Raw genomic sequence first — 15,097 nt, forward strand, 5'->3', positions numbered from 1 at the left:
ATATAAATTCCTGATTCTATTGAAATCTTCTATAGAGCTTTTATTCCCATGCTTTATTATTGCTGATTTCAGGGCTCTGTTCACATTTTAGGCCCATTCAGCCTCCTTTGCCCATTTTGAATGAGTTATGTAGTATCTCATTGAAAAAGAACATAATTAAAACTAAAAACTGAGACAAAATGATGTCTGAACAGTCAAAAATAAATAGCACAAAGTTTCTCACATGGATTTTCCTAATAGTATCAGGGAAGAAGAAATTGCTAGCAAGAATTTCTCTTCAATAATAATGAAAAATTGAAAGCAGCAAATTAAAAAGAAGTAAGAGGTTACAATGAACAGAAAAATGACCTCAATCAGAAAGAGGACCCCACAATCTTCCAGAAGCAGACCTAAGAATACGAAATGCACAATAATTCATACCATTTTAATGTAAGTGCCGATTTCCTTGAGGTCCATCCACAAAGTATATAGGTTCATTTTTATATCTAAGAACTAGCAGAAATACTCATGATGACCTTTGGTTAAACTTATGTTGCAATGAAAAATGTAAATTATATTCAGAAGGCTACATAGAAAGAAGTGGATTTGTAATACAATTTAGGAACACCATGGTCAAAATAGCTACTATGAAGTGTTGATACTTAAAATTTCATACTCTGTTTTTTTCATAAGACTGCAGGCTCTAGAATCAGACAGAACCAAACTTGCTTCCCAATTTTGCCACTTAATCACTATGTATCTTTGGGCCATTTTCTTAATGTCTCAGAGCCTCTGTTTTCCCATCTGAACCTAATAATCTTACTCACTTAGTTGATGTAAATAATCCTTACAAAATGCTTATCACATTGCTTAACACATTAATCTTAAATACTGATTATTATCATTATAAATTTGTTTTCTGAGGTTTTTGCAGATTCTTTGAAAATTCCATTTTAGTAATTGAGTACTATTTCATTGTGACTACATTATATTTTTCTTTAAACATCTTCTTTTGTCGAATATTTGGGTGGTCTGATCTTTTTTCCTTCTTCTTGAGTGTCGTAAAATGGTATTAAATATCATCTGTCTTCAATTTGAATATACATTAGTATATTCTTTTATAAAATTGATTATGGCAAATAATCTCATAGTATCAATTTGAATGTCAATGAAGCAATGGCAAATCAAGAGAGTGTTGCAGATACAAAGTGCCAAAATGACAGTACAATGTACGGAAATTAAGCATAGTCACAAAGAACATGTTTCTGGTTTGTGTCTTTCAGGTACTTCTGGTTCTTCTTTTTGGTTGCGTACAGTTAGTCCACTCATAATTTTGTTATGTACTTCATTGATCATTGTCCATCTTGTCCGGAGAAAGAAAAAGTAAGTTGCATTACTACTTCTCTATGAAAGGGAAGGTGGGTAAAATAGGGCTAGTTTTAAATATGAAAAAAAGACATTTCAAGGGCTTTGGCAAAATTCGTCATGGAAAGAATGATGATGGAAAACTCTTTTCCATTTACTTAGTAATTCTTGCAGTCAAGAGTTTATCCCTGGTTAAATGATATCCTAGTTGGGATTGTATAAAGGTAGACTGTTAGTCATTTATGCTGATGGTAAATTGAGCTTACAAATCTTCCTTTAGAAGAAATTTTGAAGGAGAGAGCATATGAACTTCAGACTATTGGTGGGAGGGTCCACTGACTGCGGAACAAAGCTGAGATTGGAGGCTTGAGATAAATCTACCTCACAAAACCACAGTAGGATGAAAGTGGTCTTACTTTACAGGACTAATATATTAAAATATCTTTTTATTTATTCAACAAATACTTCTTGAGTGCCTATATATTGCTATGCATTATTCTCAGTGAGGGCAAAAGAAGCACAACTAAAACAGGCAAGTTTTAGAAGTGTATGTCTCAGTAGGGAGAGGTGGTCAATGAAAATTTACATAGAAACAAGAGAACACCGGGTGGTGATATGCACTATTTAAAAAATAAAGCAGAATGAAGTAATTGAAAGAGACTATGGGACTAGTTTATATTGAGTGGTCTCTCTGAGAAGCTGACATTTAAATTGGGAAACCTGAGTAAGAAAAGAGTTTTGAGTGACATTCTCGAGAAGAGTATTCCAGACAAAAAAGGAAGAGTTATTGTAGGTCCTGAGGTGGGAATGACCTGGGTGTGTCCCAAGACAAAATGAAGTCAGTGTGCATAGAGCAATGATTTAGAAATAGAGATGGGGTTTAGAACAGGTAAGGCCCTCAGGCCTTGAAAGGCGTTTGGGATTTTTACTACTTGCAATACCAATCTATTGAAGTATTTAAAACAAAGGGACACAAGGATCAGATTTACACTTTAAAAAGATCTCTCTCACTGGAATGTGGACAAAGTTTCTTAGAATTCAAGGATGAATGCAAGGAGGTTTTTAAAGAGGTGATTGCCAGAGTCAAGATGGGAGTCAACAGTGGTCTGGACTAGGGTGGTAGCACTGGGAATTGAGGAATTAGGGAGAGGTTTAGGATGACAAGATTTGCAGCTGGATAGATGTGGATAGAGGGGAAATGGGGGGAAATTATCTTGATGATTCTAAACATTTCGGCATAGATTGAATAAACCTTTTATAAATGGGGAAAAATTCAAGGAAGAACAAATTTTGAGGGAGGATCAAGAGTTCTGTTTTGAACATGTTAATTTTTAAATGCCTATTTGAGATCCAAGAGAATATGTCAACTATGTACGAATCTGGAATTTACAGAGCAGATGAGACCAGAGGTACAAATTTGGGAGTGTAGTGGGTATCAACAGGACAAATCATAAGTTACGACTCTCACTATTATAGCGTAGAAATAAACTTCAAGTTCTGTTAATGGAGTATTTTTATGCTGAATTAAGCATTGAAAAGATATTTTGATCAATCTCTAAAGAGATCTTAATCTTCCAATTTTTTATTCATAGAATACTCTTATAATCTATTGCCATTAGGGGGAGTGTTTGGGCTTTCTTCATCTTATGGATCTATCAATGTCATCACACCTATAGGTCAGAGAATGCGCTTAAAACCACACCCCAGCTCAGACAGCCTGATGTGGAATCCTTAGTGAGCCACTCTCTTCCTGCACACAGGTAATTGGTAGGTGTGTGATTTTTGCTGTCATTGTGCATACTTCAAATTTAAGACTTAACCTTCCATATTAAATCATCCATTCGGTAGCAGCAATTACCATTTTAAAAATAAATGGAACCATATATTTGTTTATATAATCCAGTTTCATGAACTAGTGGGTTCAAGTGAAATGGTATTAATATTAATGACTGAATGTTTCTATTCATTCCCTGATTCAGGACCCCTAGTTGAATGACTGCTTTGATTTTGCTTTTTTTTTGAGTATTAATAAGTATGAGCATGTCTTCATATATTTCTTAGCCATTCAGGCTTCCCTTTCTGTGAAGTTCTTATCTATATCTTCATGTAATTTCTGGTTGGTCGTCTGTATTTGCAGAAATTCTTTATATTCTAGATTCTTTATGTACTAGATAGTGATTACTTTTCCCTATTTAGCACCACACTACTAAATTTTTCAGTTATATCATTAAAAGAGCAGAAATCTTTGATGCTTTAATGTTGTTAAATCCATCAATTTTTTCACCTAACACTTTGAGTTTGGGGACCTATTTAAGAAGTCGTCATTCACGTAAGTTCACAAAAATGTAATCACATTTACTAGCTTCATATTCTTCTATTTCATATTTAGGTCTTTTAACCTTTGTACATAATGTAGGAATGACATATATTGTTAATTTTCATCATGTAACGAGCCAGATTTCCTAACATCACTTATATACAATCCGTCCTTTTCCTTATTGATGAGCTCTGTTTTTAGCTCTCTCAGGTAGAGAGTTTTGTTCCATTGTTGAATTTTTTGTTTCTTCATGATTGCATATAGTTTTTATTATTATGGTCTTTTGTTATGTTGAAATGTGGTAGGGAGAGATCCCTTTTTGTGTTTTTTAAAGATGTATCTATTCAGGGATACACACACACACACCGTGAAATAAGTTTATTTCATTAAAAAATATAGCTGGAATTTTGGTTAGTCTTACACTGAATTGATAGATTAATTTAATTTAGAGAGCATTGATATCTTTACAGTGTAATTTACTCCACCCATAAATATGCTAATTCATTTATTCAAGTCTTTCTGAATGTCTTTTAGGAAAGTTTTAAAATTTTCTCTCTGTAGGTTTTGTGTAATTTTTGCTAAATTAATTCCTCAGTACTTTTAATTTGTTCACTATGATGAATGGTATCTTTTTTTTTTTTAAAGAATTTATTTATTTGAGAGAGAGCGAGCATGAGAGAAAGAAATCACGCAGGGTAGAGGGGCAGAGGGAGAATCAGACTCCTTGCTGAGCAGGGAGCCGGATACCGGACTCGATCCCGGGACCCTGGGATCATGACCTGAGCCGAAGGCAGCCGCTTAACCAACTGAGCCACCCAGGTGTCTCTGGTATCTTATTTTTTTTAATGAAAATTTCTAGCTGGTTATTAATGATTTAGGAACAGTTCTGGATTTTTTAGGCTAACCTATATTTGGAAACCTTGCTAAACTCTTTATTAGTTAAAAGTTTTTCTGTTTATCTAAAAGTTTTCTATGTAGATAATCATCTCTTGTGCACTCAATGACATTTTTGCTTCTTCCTTTCTATTCTTTATACCTCTTTTTTATATTAAATAACACCAGTTACCTTTGTCTTGCTTTTCTGAAATTAAAGACTGTGTTTTAAATTTCTGAAGTATGGTATTTGCTGCAGTGTTTGGCTATTAATCATATTATCAATCTCAAGAAACATTTTAATATTTCTATTTTCTGTCATTTTATTATATATAGACTTTGAACTTAAGAAGTAATTTTGTATCTGTTAATGTAGTCATATGAATTTTCCATAGTAGTCCATTAATATGATAAATTGCGTTGAGAGATATCTAGTGTTAAACCATTCTGGGAGTATTTTTTTGCTTATATTTATAAATAAAACAGGACAATAATTTTCATTTTTTTAAATTATCTTTCCCTGGCTTTGAAATAAAATTTTCAAATTAAGATTTTGAAATTGACAGTAGCCTCAGAGAAAGAACTTAATCTTTTAATAGTTCTCCATTTAGAAACATGTATATAAGATGGCTACTTCTATTCCTTCACAATTATCTGGGTCTGTGGGGTTTTCTTTGATTTCAGCTTAATTGCTTTCAAAGTGACTGGCTTATTAAATTATGAATTTTTATGCTGATTTTTATTATTCTTTTCCTAATTTTAAATGATTTTATTTTATTGTAGTAAGAACATTTAGCACGAGATCTATACTCCTAACAAAATTTTTAAGCATACAATATAGTATTGTTGATTATAGGTACAATGTTGTATAGCAGATCTCTAGAACTTACTCACATTGCTTAACTTATGCTTATTGGTTAGTAGCTCTCCATTTCTCCCTTTCCCCAGCCCCTGGCAACTACTGCTTACTCTTTGATTCTATGAATTTGATTATTTTAGAGTCTTCACATAAGTGGAATCATGAAGCATTTGTCTTTCTATGGCTGGCTTATCTCACTTAGCATAATGTCCTTGTGCTTCACCAATATTGTCACCTATTGCAGAATTGCCTTCTTTTTGAGGCTGAGTAGTATTCTTTTGCATGTATATATCACATTTTCTTTATCCATTCATCTGTAGATCAACATTTAGGTTGTTCCCACATCTTGGCTATTGTGCATAGTGCTGCAATGAACACATGAAAGTACTAATAGCTCCTTGAGCTTCTGATTTCAGTTCTTTTACATAAATATCCAGAAGTGGGATTGCATCATATATAGTTCTATTTTTAATTTTTAAAGAAATCTCCATACTGTTTTCCACAGTGGCTATACCATTTTGCATCCCCACCAATAGCGCACAAGGGTTCCTATTTCTTCACATCCTCACCGACATGTGTTGTCTTCTGTTTCTTGTTTTATTTGTTTTGTTTTGTTTCTTTCTAGTTATTAACAAGTTTTTTTTTAATTGAAGTACAGTTGACATACAAAATTATGTATTAGTTCAGGTGTACAACATGGTGACTTGACAATTCTATATATTGCATATGCTCACCACAATACTAGTAGCTACCTTCTGTTATAAAGTTATTACCATATTATTGATTATTCCCTATACTGTACTTTTCATCCCTGTGACTTAATTATTTTATAACTGGAAGTTTGTACCTCTTAATTCCCTTCACCTGAATTTGCCCATTCCCCCACCACCTTCCCCTTGGGTAACTATCAGTTTGTTCTCTGTATTTATGAATCTTTCTGTTTTTTGTTGGTTGGTTGGTATGTTGGTTTGTTTTGTTTGTTAGATTCCACATATAACTGAAGTCACATGATATTTTTCTTTCTCTGTCTGACTTACGTCACTTAGCATAATATCCTCTAGGTCCATCCATGTTGTGAATGGCAAGATTTCATTCTTTTTTATTTTTTATGGCTGAGTAATATTCCATTATATATATATATATATATATATATATATATGTATGTATATATATATGTATATGAATGGATACAGAAGATGTGATTGATATCTATAGCTATATGAATATAGATATATATATCTCATTTAACAATAGTAATTCACAGACATGCTAAAATTAGTCCATAAATCTCCTTCATGGGTAACCCAGGTGCTTTTCAAAATGCTGCCCCTGTGCTGGGTCTCAGAGTGATATAGTGTGCTGGCTCTTTAAGAGTCCCAATTTCTGTATCCCTCTGGCTCTCCCCAAAGGAAGCTCCACCAATTTTCAAAGCTCCTAGAATTAAGTCCTGCTGATTTTCTTTCTTTCTTTTTTTTTCTAAAGATTTTATTTATTTATTTGACAGAGAGAGAGACAGCGAGAGAGGGAACACAAGCAGGGGGAGCAGGAGAGGGAAAAGCAGGCTTCCCACCGAGCAGGGAGCCCGATGCGGGGCTCGATCCCAGACCCCGGGATCATGACATGAGCCGAAGGCAGATGCTTAATGACTGAGCCACCCAGGTGCCCCAAGTCCTGCTGATTTTCAAAGCCAGATGTTAGTGTTGCAGGATTGCAGGGCTCTTGTCTCACGGAGTGGAAGAATGAATCTCATGGACACAAAAGGGTAAAGTGAAGCTACGAAGTGAAGGTGAGAGCAGAAAGGAAAGAAAAAAGCTCTCTAGAGTGAAAGGGTCCTGAATGGGTTGCCACTGAGGGCTTTTAGTGGCAGTCTTTTATTGAAACTGACTGGGAAGCTTGTGGCCTTGAGATTCTTGTGCTGTCTTGGTTTGTCCCCTTATCTCTTGTTCTTCTTTTTTAAATTTTTTTAAGAGAGAGAGCCAGAGAGCACAAGTGGGGGTAACAGTAGAGGGAGTGGGAGAAGCAGGGTCCCCGCTGAGCAGGGACCCCAATGCGGAACTCAATCCCAGGACCCTGGGATCATGACCTGAGCTGAAGGCAGCCGTTTAACAGACTGAGCCACCCAGGTGCCCCACCTTATCTCTTGTTCTGCTCTGTCTCAGTGTCTCCACTTGCCAGGAATAGTTCCAGAGCCTAGTCAAGGGAGTCAGGGGCCTCCTATCTCCCCAGCCTATACCTTCACCCCTTGCCTACTCAAAAGACAGGACCTGTGGGCAGAAAGAGCTATACTGGGATTATGAGCAGTGACTGATTGCCTACTTTTTAATTCATGGGGGTTAGGGATGGAGCAAGTCTCAGAGGAATCTGAAAAGCCTTGCTTTTCAGGACCTTGAAGGGCCAGCTGCTGCCAAGATAAGGTTACTTTTAAACATGATCTCACTGATACGCAGACCTTAAGAAACAAGGTAGAAGATCATAGGGGAAGAGAGGAAAAGTTGAGACAACGAAACCAGACAGGGAGACAAACCATAAGAGACTCTTAATGTCAGGAAACAAACTGAGGGTTGCCGGAGGGGAAGGGGATAGGGGGATAGGGTGGCTGGGGGACAGACATTGGGGAGGGTATGTGTTGTGGTGGGTGTTGTGTAAGACTGATGAATCACAGACCTGTACCCCTGAAACAAATAATACATTATATGTTAATCAAAAAAATAATGAAATAATAAAATAAAATACAATAAAAAACATTAAGTCACTAAGGCAGCCAGAAGTTCCTTGAGGAAGGTCACACTTTGCGTGTTTCAGGTGTCTATCAGTGAGCTGCAAGCTGTAAGGCAATTTTAATTTAAGCTGCATTTCTTTTGCCTTTGTTTCCCCCATCATTATGAGGCTTCACCTTCCCTTCCCTGTATCAGAGCCCCCGGGGTGTCTGATGTGGGGCTTGATCCCCTTGCTCCTCGGGGAGGACCTCCGCACTTGTGAAATCCCTTCTGCTTGTAGGTCACCATGCTGGAAGTTTGGTTCCTGGCTGCACCTCTGCCCTTCCTACCCTTTTCAATGGGACTCCCGTTTATGTCTTTATTTGTGAAAAATCTGTCCCGCCAGTCTCACCAGGCTTGTTTTCAGAGTGAGTTGCATCACATGTAGTTGTTGCCTTGGTGTGTCAGTGGGAGGAGATGAACTCAGAATCCTCCTACTCTGCCCTGTCTTGTTTTCTTGATAACAGCCATCCCAGCATGTGTCAGTTAATATCTCACTGTGGTATTGATTTGCATTTCCCTGATGATTAATGACATTGAGCACTTCTTCACATACTTGTTAGCCGTTTATATCTTCTTTGGAGAAATATCTGTTCAAATCCTTAGCCTATTTTTTTAGTTGGGTTATTAGTTTTCTTTTGCTACTGAGTTGCAGGAGTTCTTTATATGCTTTGGAGATTAACCTCTTTTTTTTTTCCCCCAACTGAGGCTTAATTCTGCCACTAACTAGCTTTTTTTTTTTTAATTTAAATTCAATTAATTTACATTTACAATGATACATTTAATGTATTTAATTACATTTACAATAATACATTTAATGTATTATTTGTTTCAGGGGTACAGGTCTGTGATTCATCAGTCATATAATACCCAGTGTTCATTACATCACATGCCCTCCTCAATGTCTGTCACCCAGTTATCCCAACTCCCCACCCCTCTCTCCTCCAGCAACCCTCAGTTTGTTTCCTGAGATTAAGAGTCTCTTATGATTTGTCTTCCTTTCTGGTTTCATCTTGTTTCATTTCTTCCTGTCTTCCCCTATGATCCTCTGCCTTATTTCTCAAATTCCACATATCAGTGAGATCATATGATAATTGTTTTTCTCTGATTGACTTATTTCGCTTAGCATAATACCCTCTAGTTCCATACACATCATTGCAAATGGCAAGATTTCATTTTTTTTGATGGCTGCATAATATTCCATTGTATATATGCACCACATCGTCTTTATCCATTCATCTGCCCATGGACATCTGAACTCTTTCCATAGTTTGGCTATTGTGGACATTGCTGCTACAAACATGGGGTGCAGGTGCTCCTTTGGTTCACTACAGTTGTGTCCTTGGGGTAAATACCCAGTAGTACAATTGCTGGGTCGTAGGGTAGCTCTATTTTCAACTTTTTGAGGAACCCCCATACTATTTTCCAGAAGTGGCTACACCAGCTTGCATTCCCACCAATAGCATAGGAGGGTTCCCCTTGGAGATGAACCTCTTATCATTTAGATGGTTTGAAACTTTTTTCCAGAGTTCGTTATCTTTTCTCACTAGCACTGATTAATTTAAAAACATACCTGGAAACATGCCCTCAATAAAATGAAAACCAGTTTTAGAAACTCATTAGGCCAGATGATGTGACAGTGAGAGAAGTAGGATGCAGAGGCTCAGGGCTACGAACCATCAGCAAGGGCCTGGAGGACCACAAACACTTCAGGCTTGAGTCAAGACCTTTCAGATCCATGTGGAGAAGAATGAACCCTGAAAGCCACCAAAAGTTGTTGCCTACCCTGGAGCTACTTGCCGGTGAATCTGAGTAATCATTTCCCGTTGCATAGCTCGAATACATGCAAATAGGTTACAGTCTTAGATGCATTAATAACAGTGAGAAACCAATATCGGCATGCTTGTGATGAATTATGTCTCCTAAGGGCTCCTGAAAGTATTTCTGCCCATTCCATAGCCTGCCCTTTCAGTCTGTTGTTTCCTTTGCCATGCAGTAGCTTTTTAGCTTCATAGAGTCCCATTTGTCTATTTGTGGTTTTGGTTGTCTGTACTTTTGTTGTCATAGCCATGAAATCATTGCCAAGACCAACCTCATGAAACTTTTTCCCCATGTGTTCTAGGAGTTTTATAGTTTCAGGTTTTACATTTAAGTCTTTAATCTATTTTGAGTTGATTTTTCTGGTGTTGTGAAGGAAGGGTCCAGTTTCATGCTTTTGAATGTGGATATTTAGTTTTCCCAACATCATTCATTCAAGAGATGATCCTACCTCCATTGTGTGTTCTTGACACCCTTGTAAAAATCGGTTGACCACAAATGCGTGGATTTATTCCTGAGTTCTCTAATCTATTCCCTAGGTCCATATGTCTGTCATTATGCCAGTTCTGCTCTGTTTTGATTACTGTACCTTTGTATTATATTTTGAAATCAGGAAGTATGATGCCCCCAGCTTCATTTTTCTTTCTCAAGATTGATTTAACTATTCATGGTTTTTTGTGTCCCATGTGAATTATAGAATTGTGTGTGTGTGTTTTTTTTAAATTTCTGTCAAAAAACGCTATGGGAATTTTGATAAGGATTGCATAAAACACCCAACTCTAGTCCTTAAGGAGCTAGAAAAAGAAGAAAAAACTGATCTCAAAGTTAGCAGAAGGAGGTAACAAAAATTTGAGCAGGAAAAAACAAAAATAATAGAAAAAATTAACAAAATGGAGAGCTGGTTTTCTGAAAAGGTAAACAAAATTGATAAACCATCAGCTAAACTAAGAAAAAAAGAGTGAAGACTCAAATAAATAAAATCAGAAATGAAAGAAGAGACTGATGCCATATAAATAAAAAGGGTCATAAGACACTATTATGAAAAATTATACACTAACAGCCTGGGTAACCTAGAAGAAATGGATAAATTCCTAGAAACATCTAACCTCCCGTGATTAAATCATAAAGTAGAAAGCCTGGATAGACCTCTAACTAGGTGGAGAGTAAATCAGAAATCAAAAAACTTTCAACAGGGAAAAGGCCAGGACTATATGGTTTCACTAGTGAATTCTACCAAACATTTAAACAAGAATTAATGCCAATGCTTCTCAAACGCCTTCAAAAAAATTGAAGAGGAGGGAATACTTCCAAACTCATTTTTGGAAGCCCACATTACCTTGACATCACAGCCAAGGACGTCACAAGTAAAATAGCCAGCCAATATTCCAACAAATATAGATGCAAAAATCTTCAACAAAATACTAGCAAACTGAATCCAACAGCATATTAAAAGGCTCATACAGGATGACCAAGTAGTATTAATCCCTGGGACGTAGGGATAATTCAACATCTGAAAATTAATGTGATATACCATATTAACACAATAAAGAATAAAAATCACACAATCATCTAAATACATGTAGAAAAAGCATTTGAAAAAATTCTAAACACTTTCATGATAAAAACTTTGAACAAACTAGGTATAGAAAGAAGGAAAGTATCTCAACCTAATAAATGTCATATATGAAAAACCCATAGCTAACAACCCACTCAGTGGTAAAACACTGTAAGCTTGACTTCAATAATCAGGAACAAAGCATGAATGCTCCCTCTTCCCACTTTTGTTTAACATAATACTGGATGTCCTAGCCACAGATTTAGTGGAGGAAAAACAAAACAAAACAAAACAAAACAAAACAAAAGGCAGGGAAATCAGTAAGGAAGACCTAAAGTGTCCCTGCTTGCAGATGCCATGATCTTATATGTAGAAAATCCCAAAGACTCCATAAAAAACTTTTAGAACAAATAAGCAAATTCAGTAAAATTGCAGAATACAAAATCAACATACAAAAGTCAGTTGTGTTTCTACACGCTAATAATGAACTGTCTGAAATGGAAATTAGGAAAAACAATTCCATTTACAATAACACAAGAAGGAATAAAATACTTAGGAATAAACCTAACAAAGGAGGTGAAAGACTTGCATACTGATATAAAATGTTAATGAGGGGCACCTGGCTGGCTCAGTAGGTAGAGCATGTGACTCTTGATGTTGGGGTCATGAGTTTGTGTTCAAATTGGGTGTAGAGATTACTAAAAATAAATAAACTTAAAAAAATCAATGAAGGAAATTAGAGAAAACACAGCAAATGGAACAATATCCTATAGTTATGTATTGGAAGACTTAATATTGTTAAAGCGTCAGTCTTTAAATTTTTATGACCAACTTGTCATTTTCAGAATTTTATCCACTTTGTGTTTTCAAATTGATATGAATGTTCATAATATTGTCTTATTTTTTTCTATTTGTTATGTCAGTTCTACTTCTCATATTTCATTTTATATTGTTTCTTTTTTTCTAACTTTCTTAGTAATTTTCTAGATGGGGGGAAGGTCAGAGGGAGAGGGAGAGAGAAAATCTTAAGCAGGCTCCACACCCAGCGCAGAACCCCACACAGGGCTTGATCTCACCACCCTGAGATCATGACCTCCGCTGAAATCAACAGTCAGACGCTTAACCAACTGAGCCATCCAGGCACCCCAATTTTCTTAGTAATTTTTACCATAGGTTTGTTTAATTAATTTCTAGAAAAAGCTCTTTTTATAGTCATTCAATTTTGTTCCGTTTTATTGATTTTTGCCTTTAGTTTTATCTACACTTTTTATTTCATTGAGTTCACTGCTTCTTTTGCTCAACATTGGTATATGATAAGTATAGTTAAGATGATAAATTAGCTCTAACTGCTTCTTTAGATTTATCCAAGAATTGTAAATGTCATCTTTCCCTTGTTTGCCAAATGTTAAATTATGTAAGCACATTTTTTCTTTTCCGAAGACTTTTTAAAGTAATGTTTATGCTTCATAATGGCAGGGATTTTTCCCCTCCCTTGTTCACTCTTCTGTGTCCTAGGTTTCTATCTTTTTGTGTTTTTAACCTATTTGTATATGTTGTAGTAACTGATATAATAGGACATCTTTTCCATTTTATTTTTAACTTTCATATCATTTTAGTTATATTCTTTTTTCTCCCATGCTGTTGTGAAGTTAAATATTCTTTTGTTACTATTCTTCTGATGTTCTTTCCTAACTTACTAAGGACAATACTGCTCTTTATTTTATAATGTCAATTTCTTTCTTTTTTTAAAAAAGATTTTATTTATTTATTTGACAGAGAGAGACACAGTGAGACAGGGAACACAAGCAGGGGGAATGGGAGAGGGAGAAGCAGACTTCCTGCCAAGCAGGGAGCCCAATGTGGGGCTCAATCCCAGGCCCCTGGGATCATGACCTGAGCCGAAGGCAGACGCTTAATGACTGAGCCACCCAGGCGCCCCTATAATGTCAATTTCTTAAAAATGTATATCTTGCCAAAATTCTCACTTACCTCTCATATCTCATTTCCTCCTTCCATGTAGGTTTTATAATTTGGGGGATCTTGCTTTTGGGGACAATTATAAATTTTGATGAATTATTTATTCCTTCTATATATCTTTCTATGTTGCATCCTCCCGGATTAATGTTCCGTTTTCTTAGAATACTCTTGAAAGTGTTTTCATGGAGAGTTTGGATGGAATAAATTTTATGAGAATTATATCCTTTACAGAAATCTTTTTTTATCCTATAATTGTATAATATTTTGTTTATAAAATCTGGAACAGAGTCTTTGAGTAGATTTTAAAAATTTAGGTCCAGCAAAATATCTGACACTTGGGAAAAAAAAAAAGAATAGAGAAAGATTAAAAATAAAGCAAAAGGAAAAGACATATCTGGCAAAAATAAAAAATAATCTAACAGAATGGTCTACACAGGTTCACAGAAAGCCACGTAGAAGAATGTTTATAGCACCACTATTAAAAACAACCCTAAACTGGAAAACAGATTTCCATTAATAGCAGCATAGAGAAATAAATGTGGTGTAGAGTATTTACAGAATGGATAGTCTACCACAGAGAGAATGAACGAATCACAACTATATGCAGTCACAAGGAAGAATTCTTCAAACCTCCTGCTGAGTGAAAGAACCCAGACACAACTGAGGACGTCGTCTCTGATGCCATTTACATGAAGTGTACCACCAGGCAAGCCTAGTCTAGGAGGTTAAAAGTAGGACAGTGGGGCAGGGGCGGGGGGTGGTGGTGGTGCTAGTGACAGGCTCTGGAGAGCTGGGAATGTGCAGTTTTTGATGTGCTTCTGGCTATGACATCGAGTTGTATACTTGTGATGTTTGCATGCTCCTCTACAAAATGATACATTTGATGAAAAAATAAAAAAAAATTAAATATACCTGTGTAGCAATGTTTATAAGAGATGACGTGGAATTCAAAGTTGGTTTTCTTCAATATGAAAATTAACTCATTGCCTTCCTGCACCTGGCACTGCCTTATGACATTTAAGGTCACTTTGATCCTCTTTCCTTTGTGTGTCTCTGTTCACTTTTGAAGTTTTTTAGAATTTTCTCCTTGATTTTCTTAATTTGATCTTCTTGATGTCACTATACTATGTCTATAAGTTGATTTTCTTTTATGTGTCCTGTTTGGCAGCCCATGAGTCATTTAATCCTTTGATTATGTGTGGTCATGTTTCTGTTTATGTGGAAAGGTCCAGTCATTATATTATAATTACAGCTCTCAGGTTTACAGGTCCATAGATCCTTAACTAAAAGCTCTTTCCCAGCACCTTGTCAGAGGGTGGTGGTAAGAAAACAGGAAGATTTCAGGAGATGAATAATTCAATGATCTGTTTACCTCTCTCTCTCTCTCTAAGAGCCAAGAACTCTGGAACTTGTTAAAATAAGAAGAATCTGCCTCGCCAAACAAGTGGAAGGAAACTCCTCCATGTAAGAAGACAAATAAACAAACAAACCAACCAGTCACTCTGAAAGAAGAGATCATTACAGAATTGATTGCTTGAATACAAAATTTGATTCTGGATAAAAATAAATGTGCATTTGTTTTTAAAAAGCGTCTGTTG

The 15,097-nt window shown here is 35.9% G+C and overlaps 1 protein-coding gene across 1 annotated transcript in view; it reads left to right on the forward strand.

The window, feature by feature from the left end:
- Nucleotides 1-15,087, forward strand: part of LOC118519250 (OX-2 membrane glycoprotein-like) — a 29,598-nt gene extending 14,511 nt beyond the window's left edge. The window contains exons 4-6 of the mRNA XM_036066617.2: nucleotides 1,263-1,362; nucleotides 3,021-3,104; nucleotides 14,891-15,087. Of these exons, the coding sequence (XP_035922510.1) occupies nucleotides 1,263-1,362; nucleotides 3,021-3,104; nucleotides 14,891-14,915 (209 nt within the window). The 3' untranslated portion in view covers nucleotides 14,916-15,087. The remainder of the gene's footprint in view (nucleotides 1-1,262; nucleotides 1,363-3,020; nucleotides 3,105-14,890) is intronic.
- The last annotated feature ends 10 nt before the right edge of the window (nucleotides 15,088-15,097 follow it).

Source organism: Halichoerus grypus, chromosome 1 (genome assembly GCF_964656455.1).
Source record: "Halichoerus grypus chromosome 1, mHalGry1.hap1.1, whole genome shotgun sequence".
Classification (NCBI taxonomy): Eukaryota; Metazoa; Chordata; class Mammalia; order Carnivora; family Phocidae; genus Halichoerus; species Halichoerus grypus.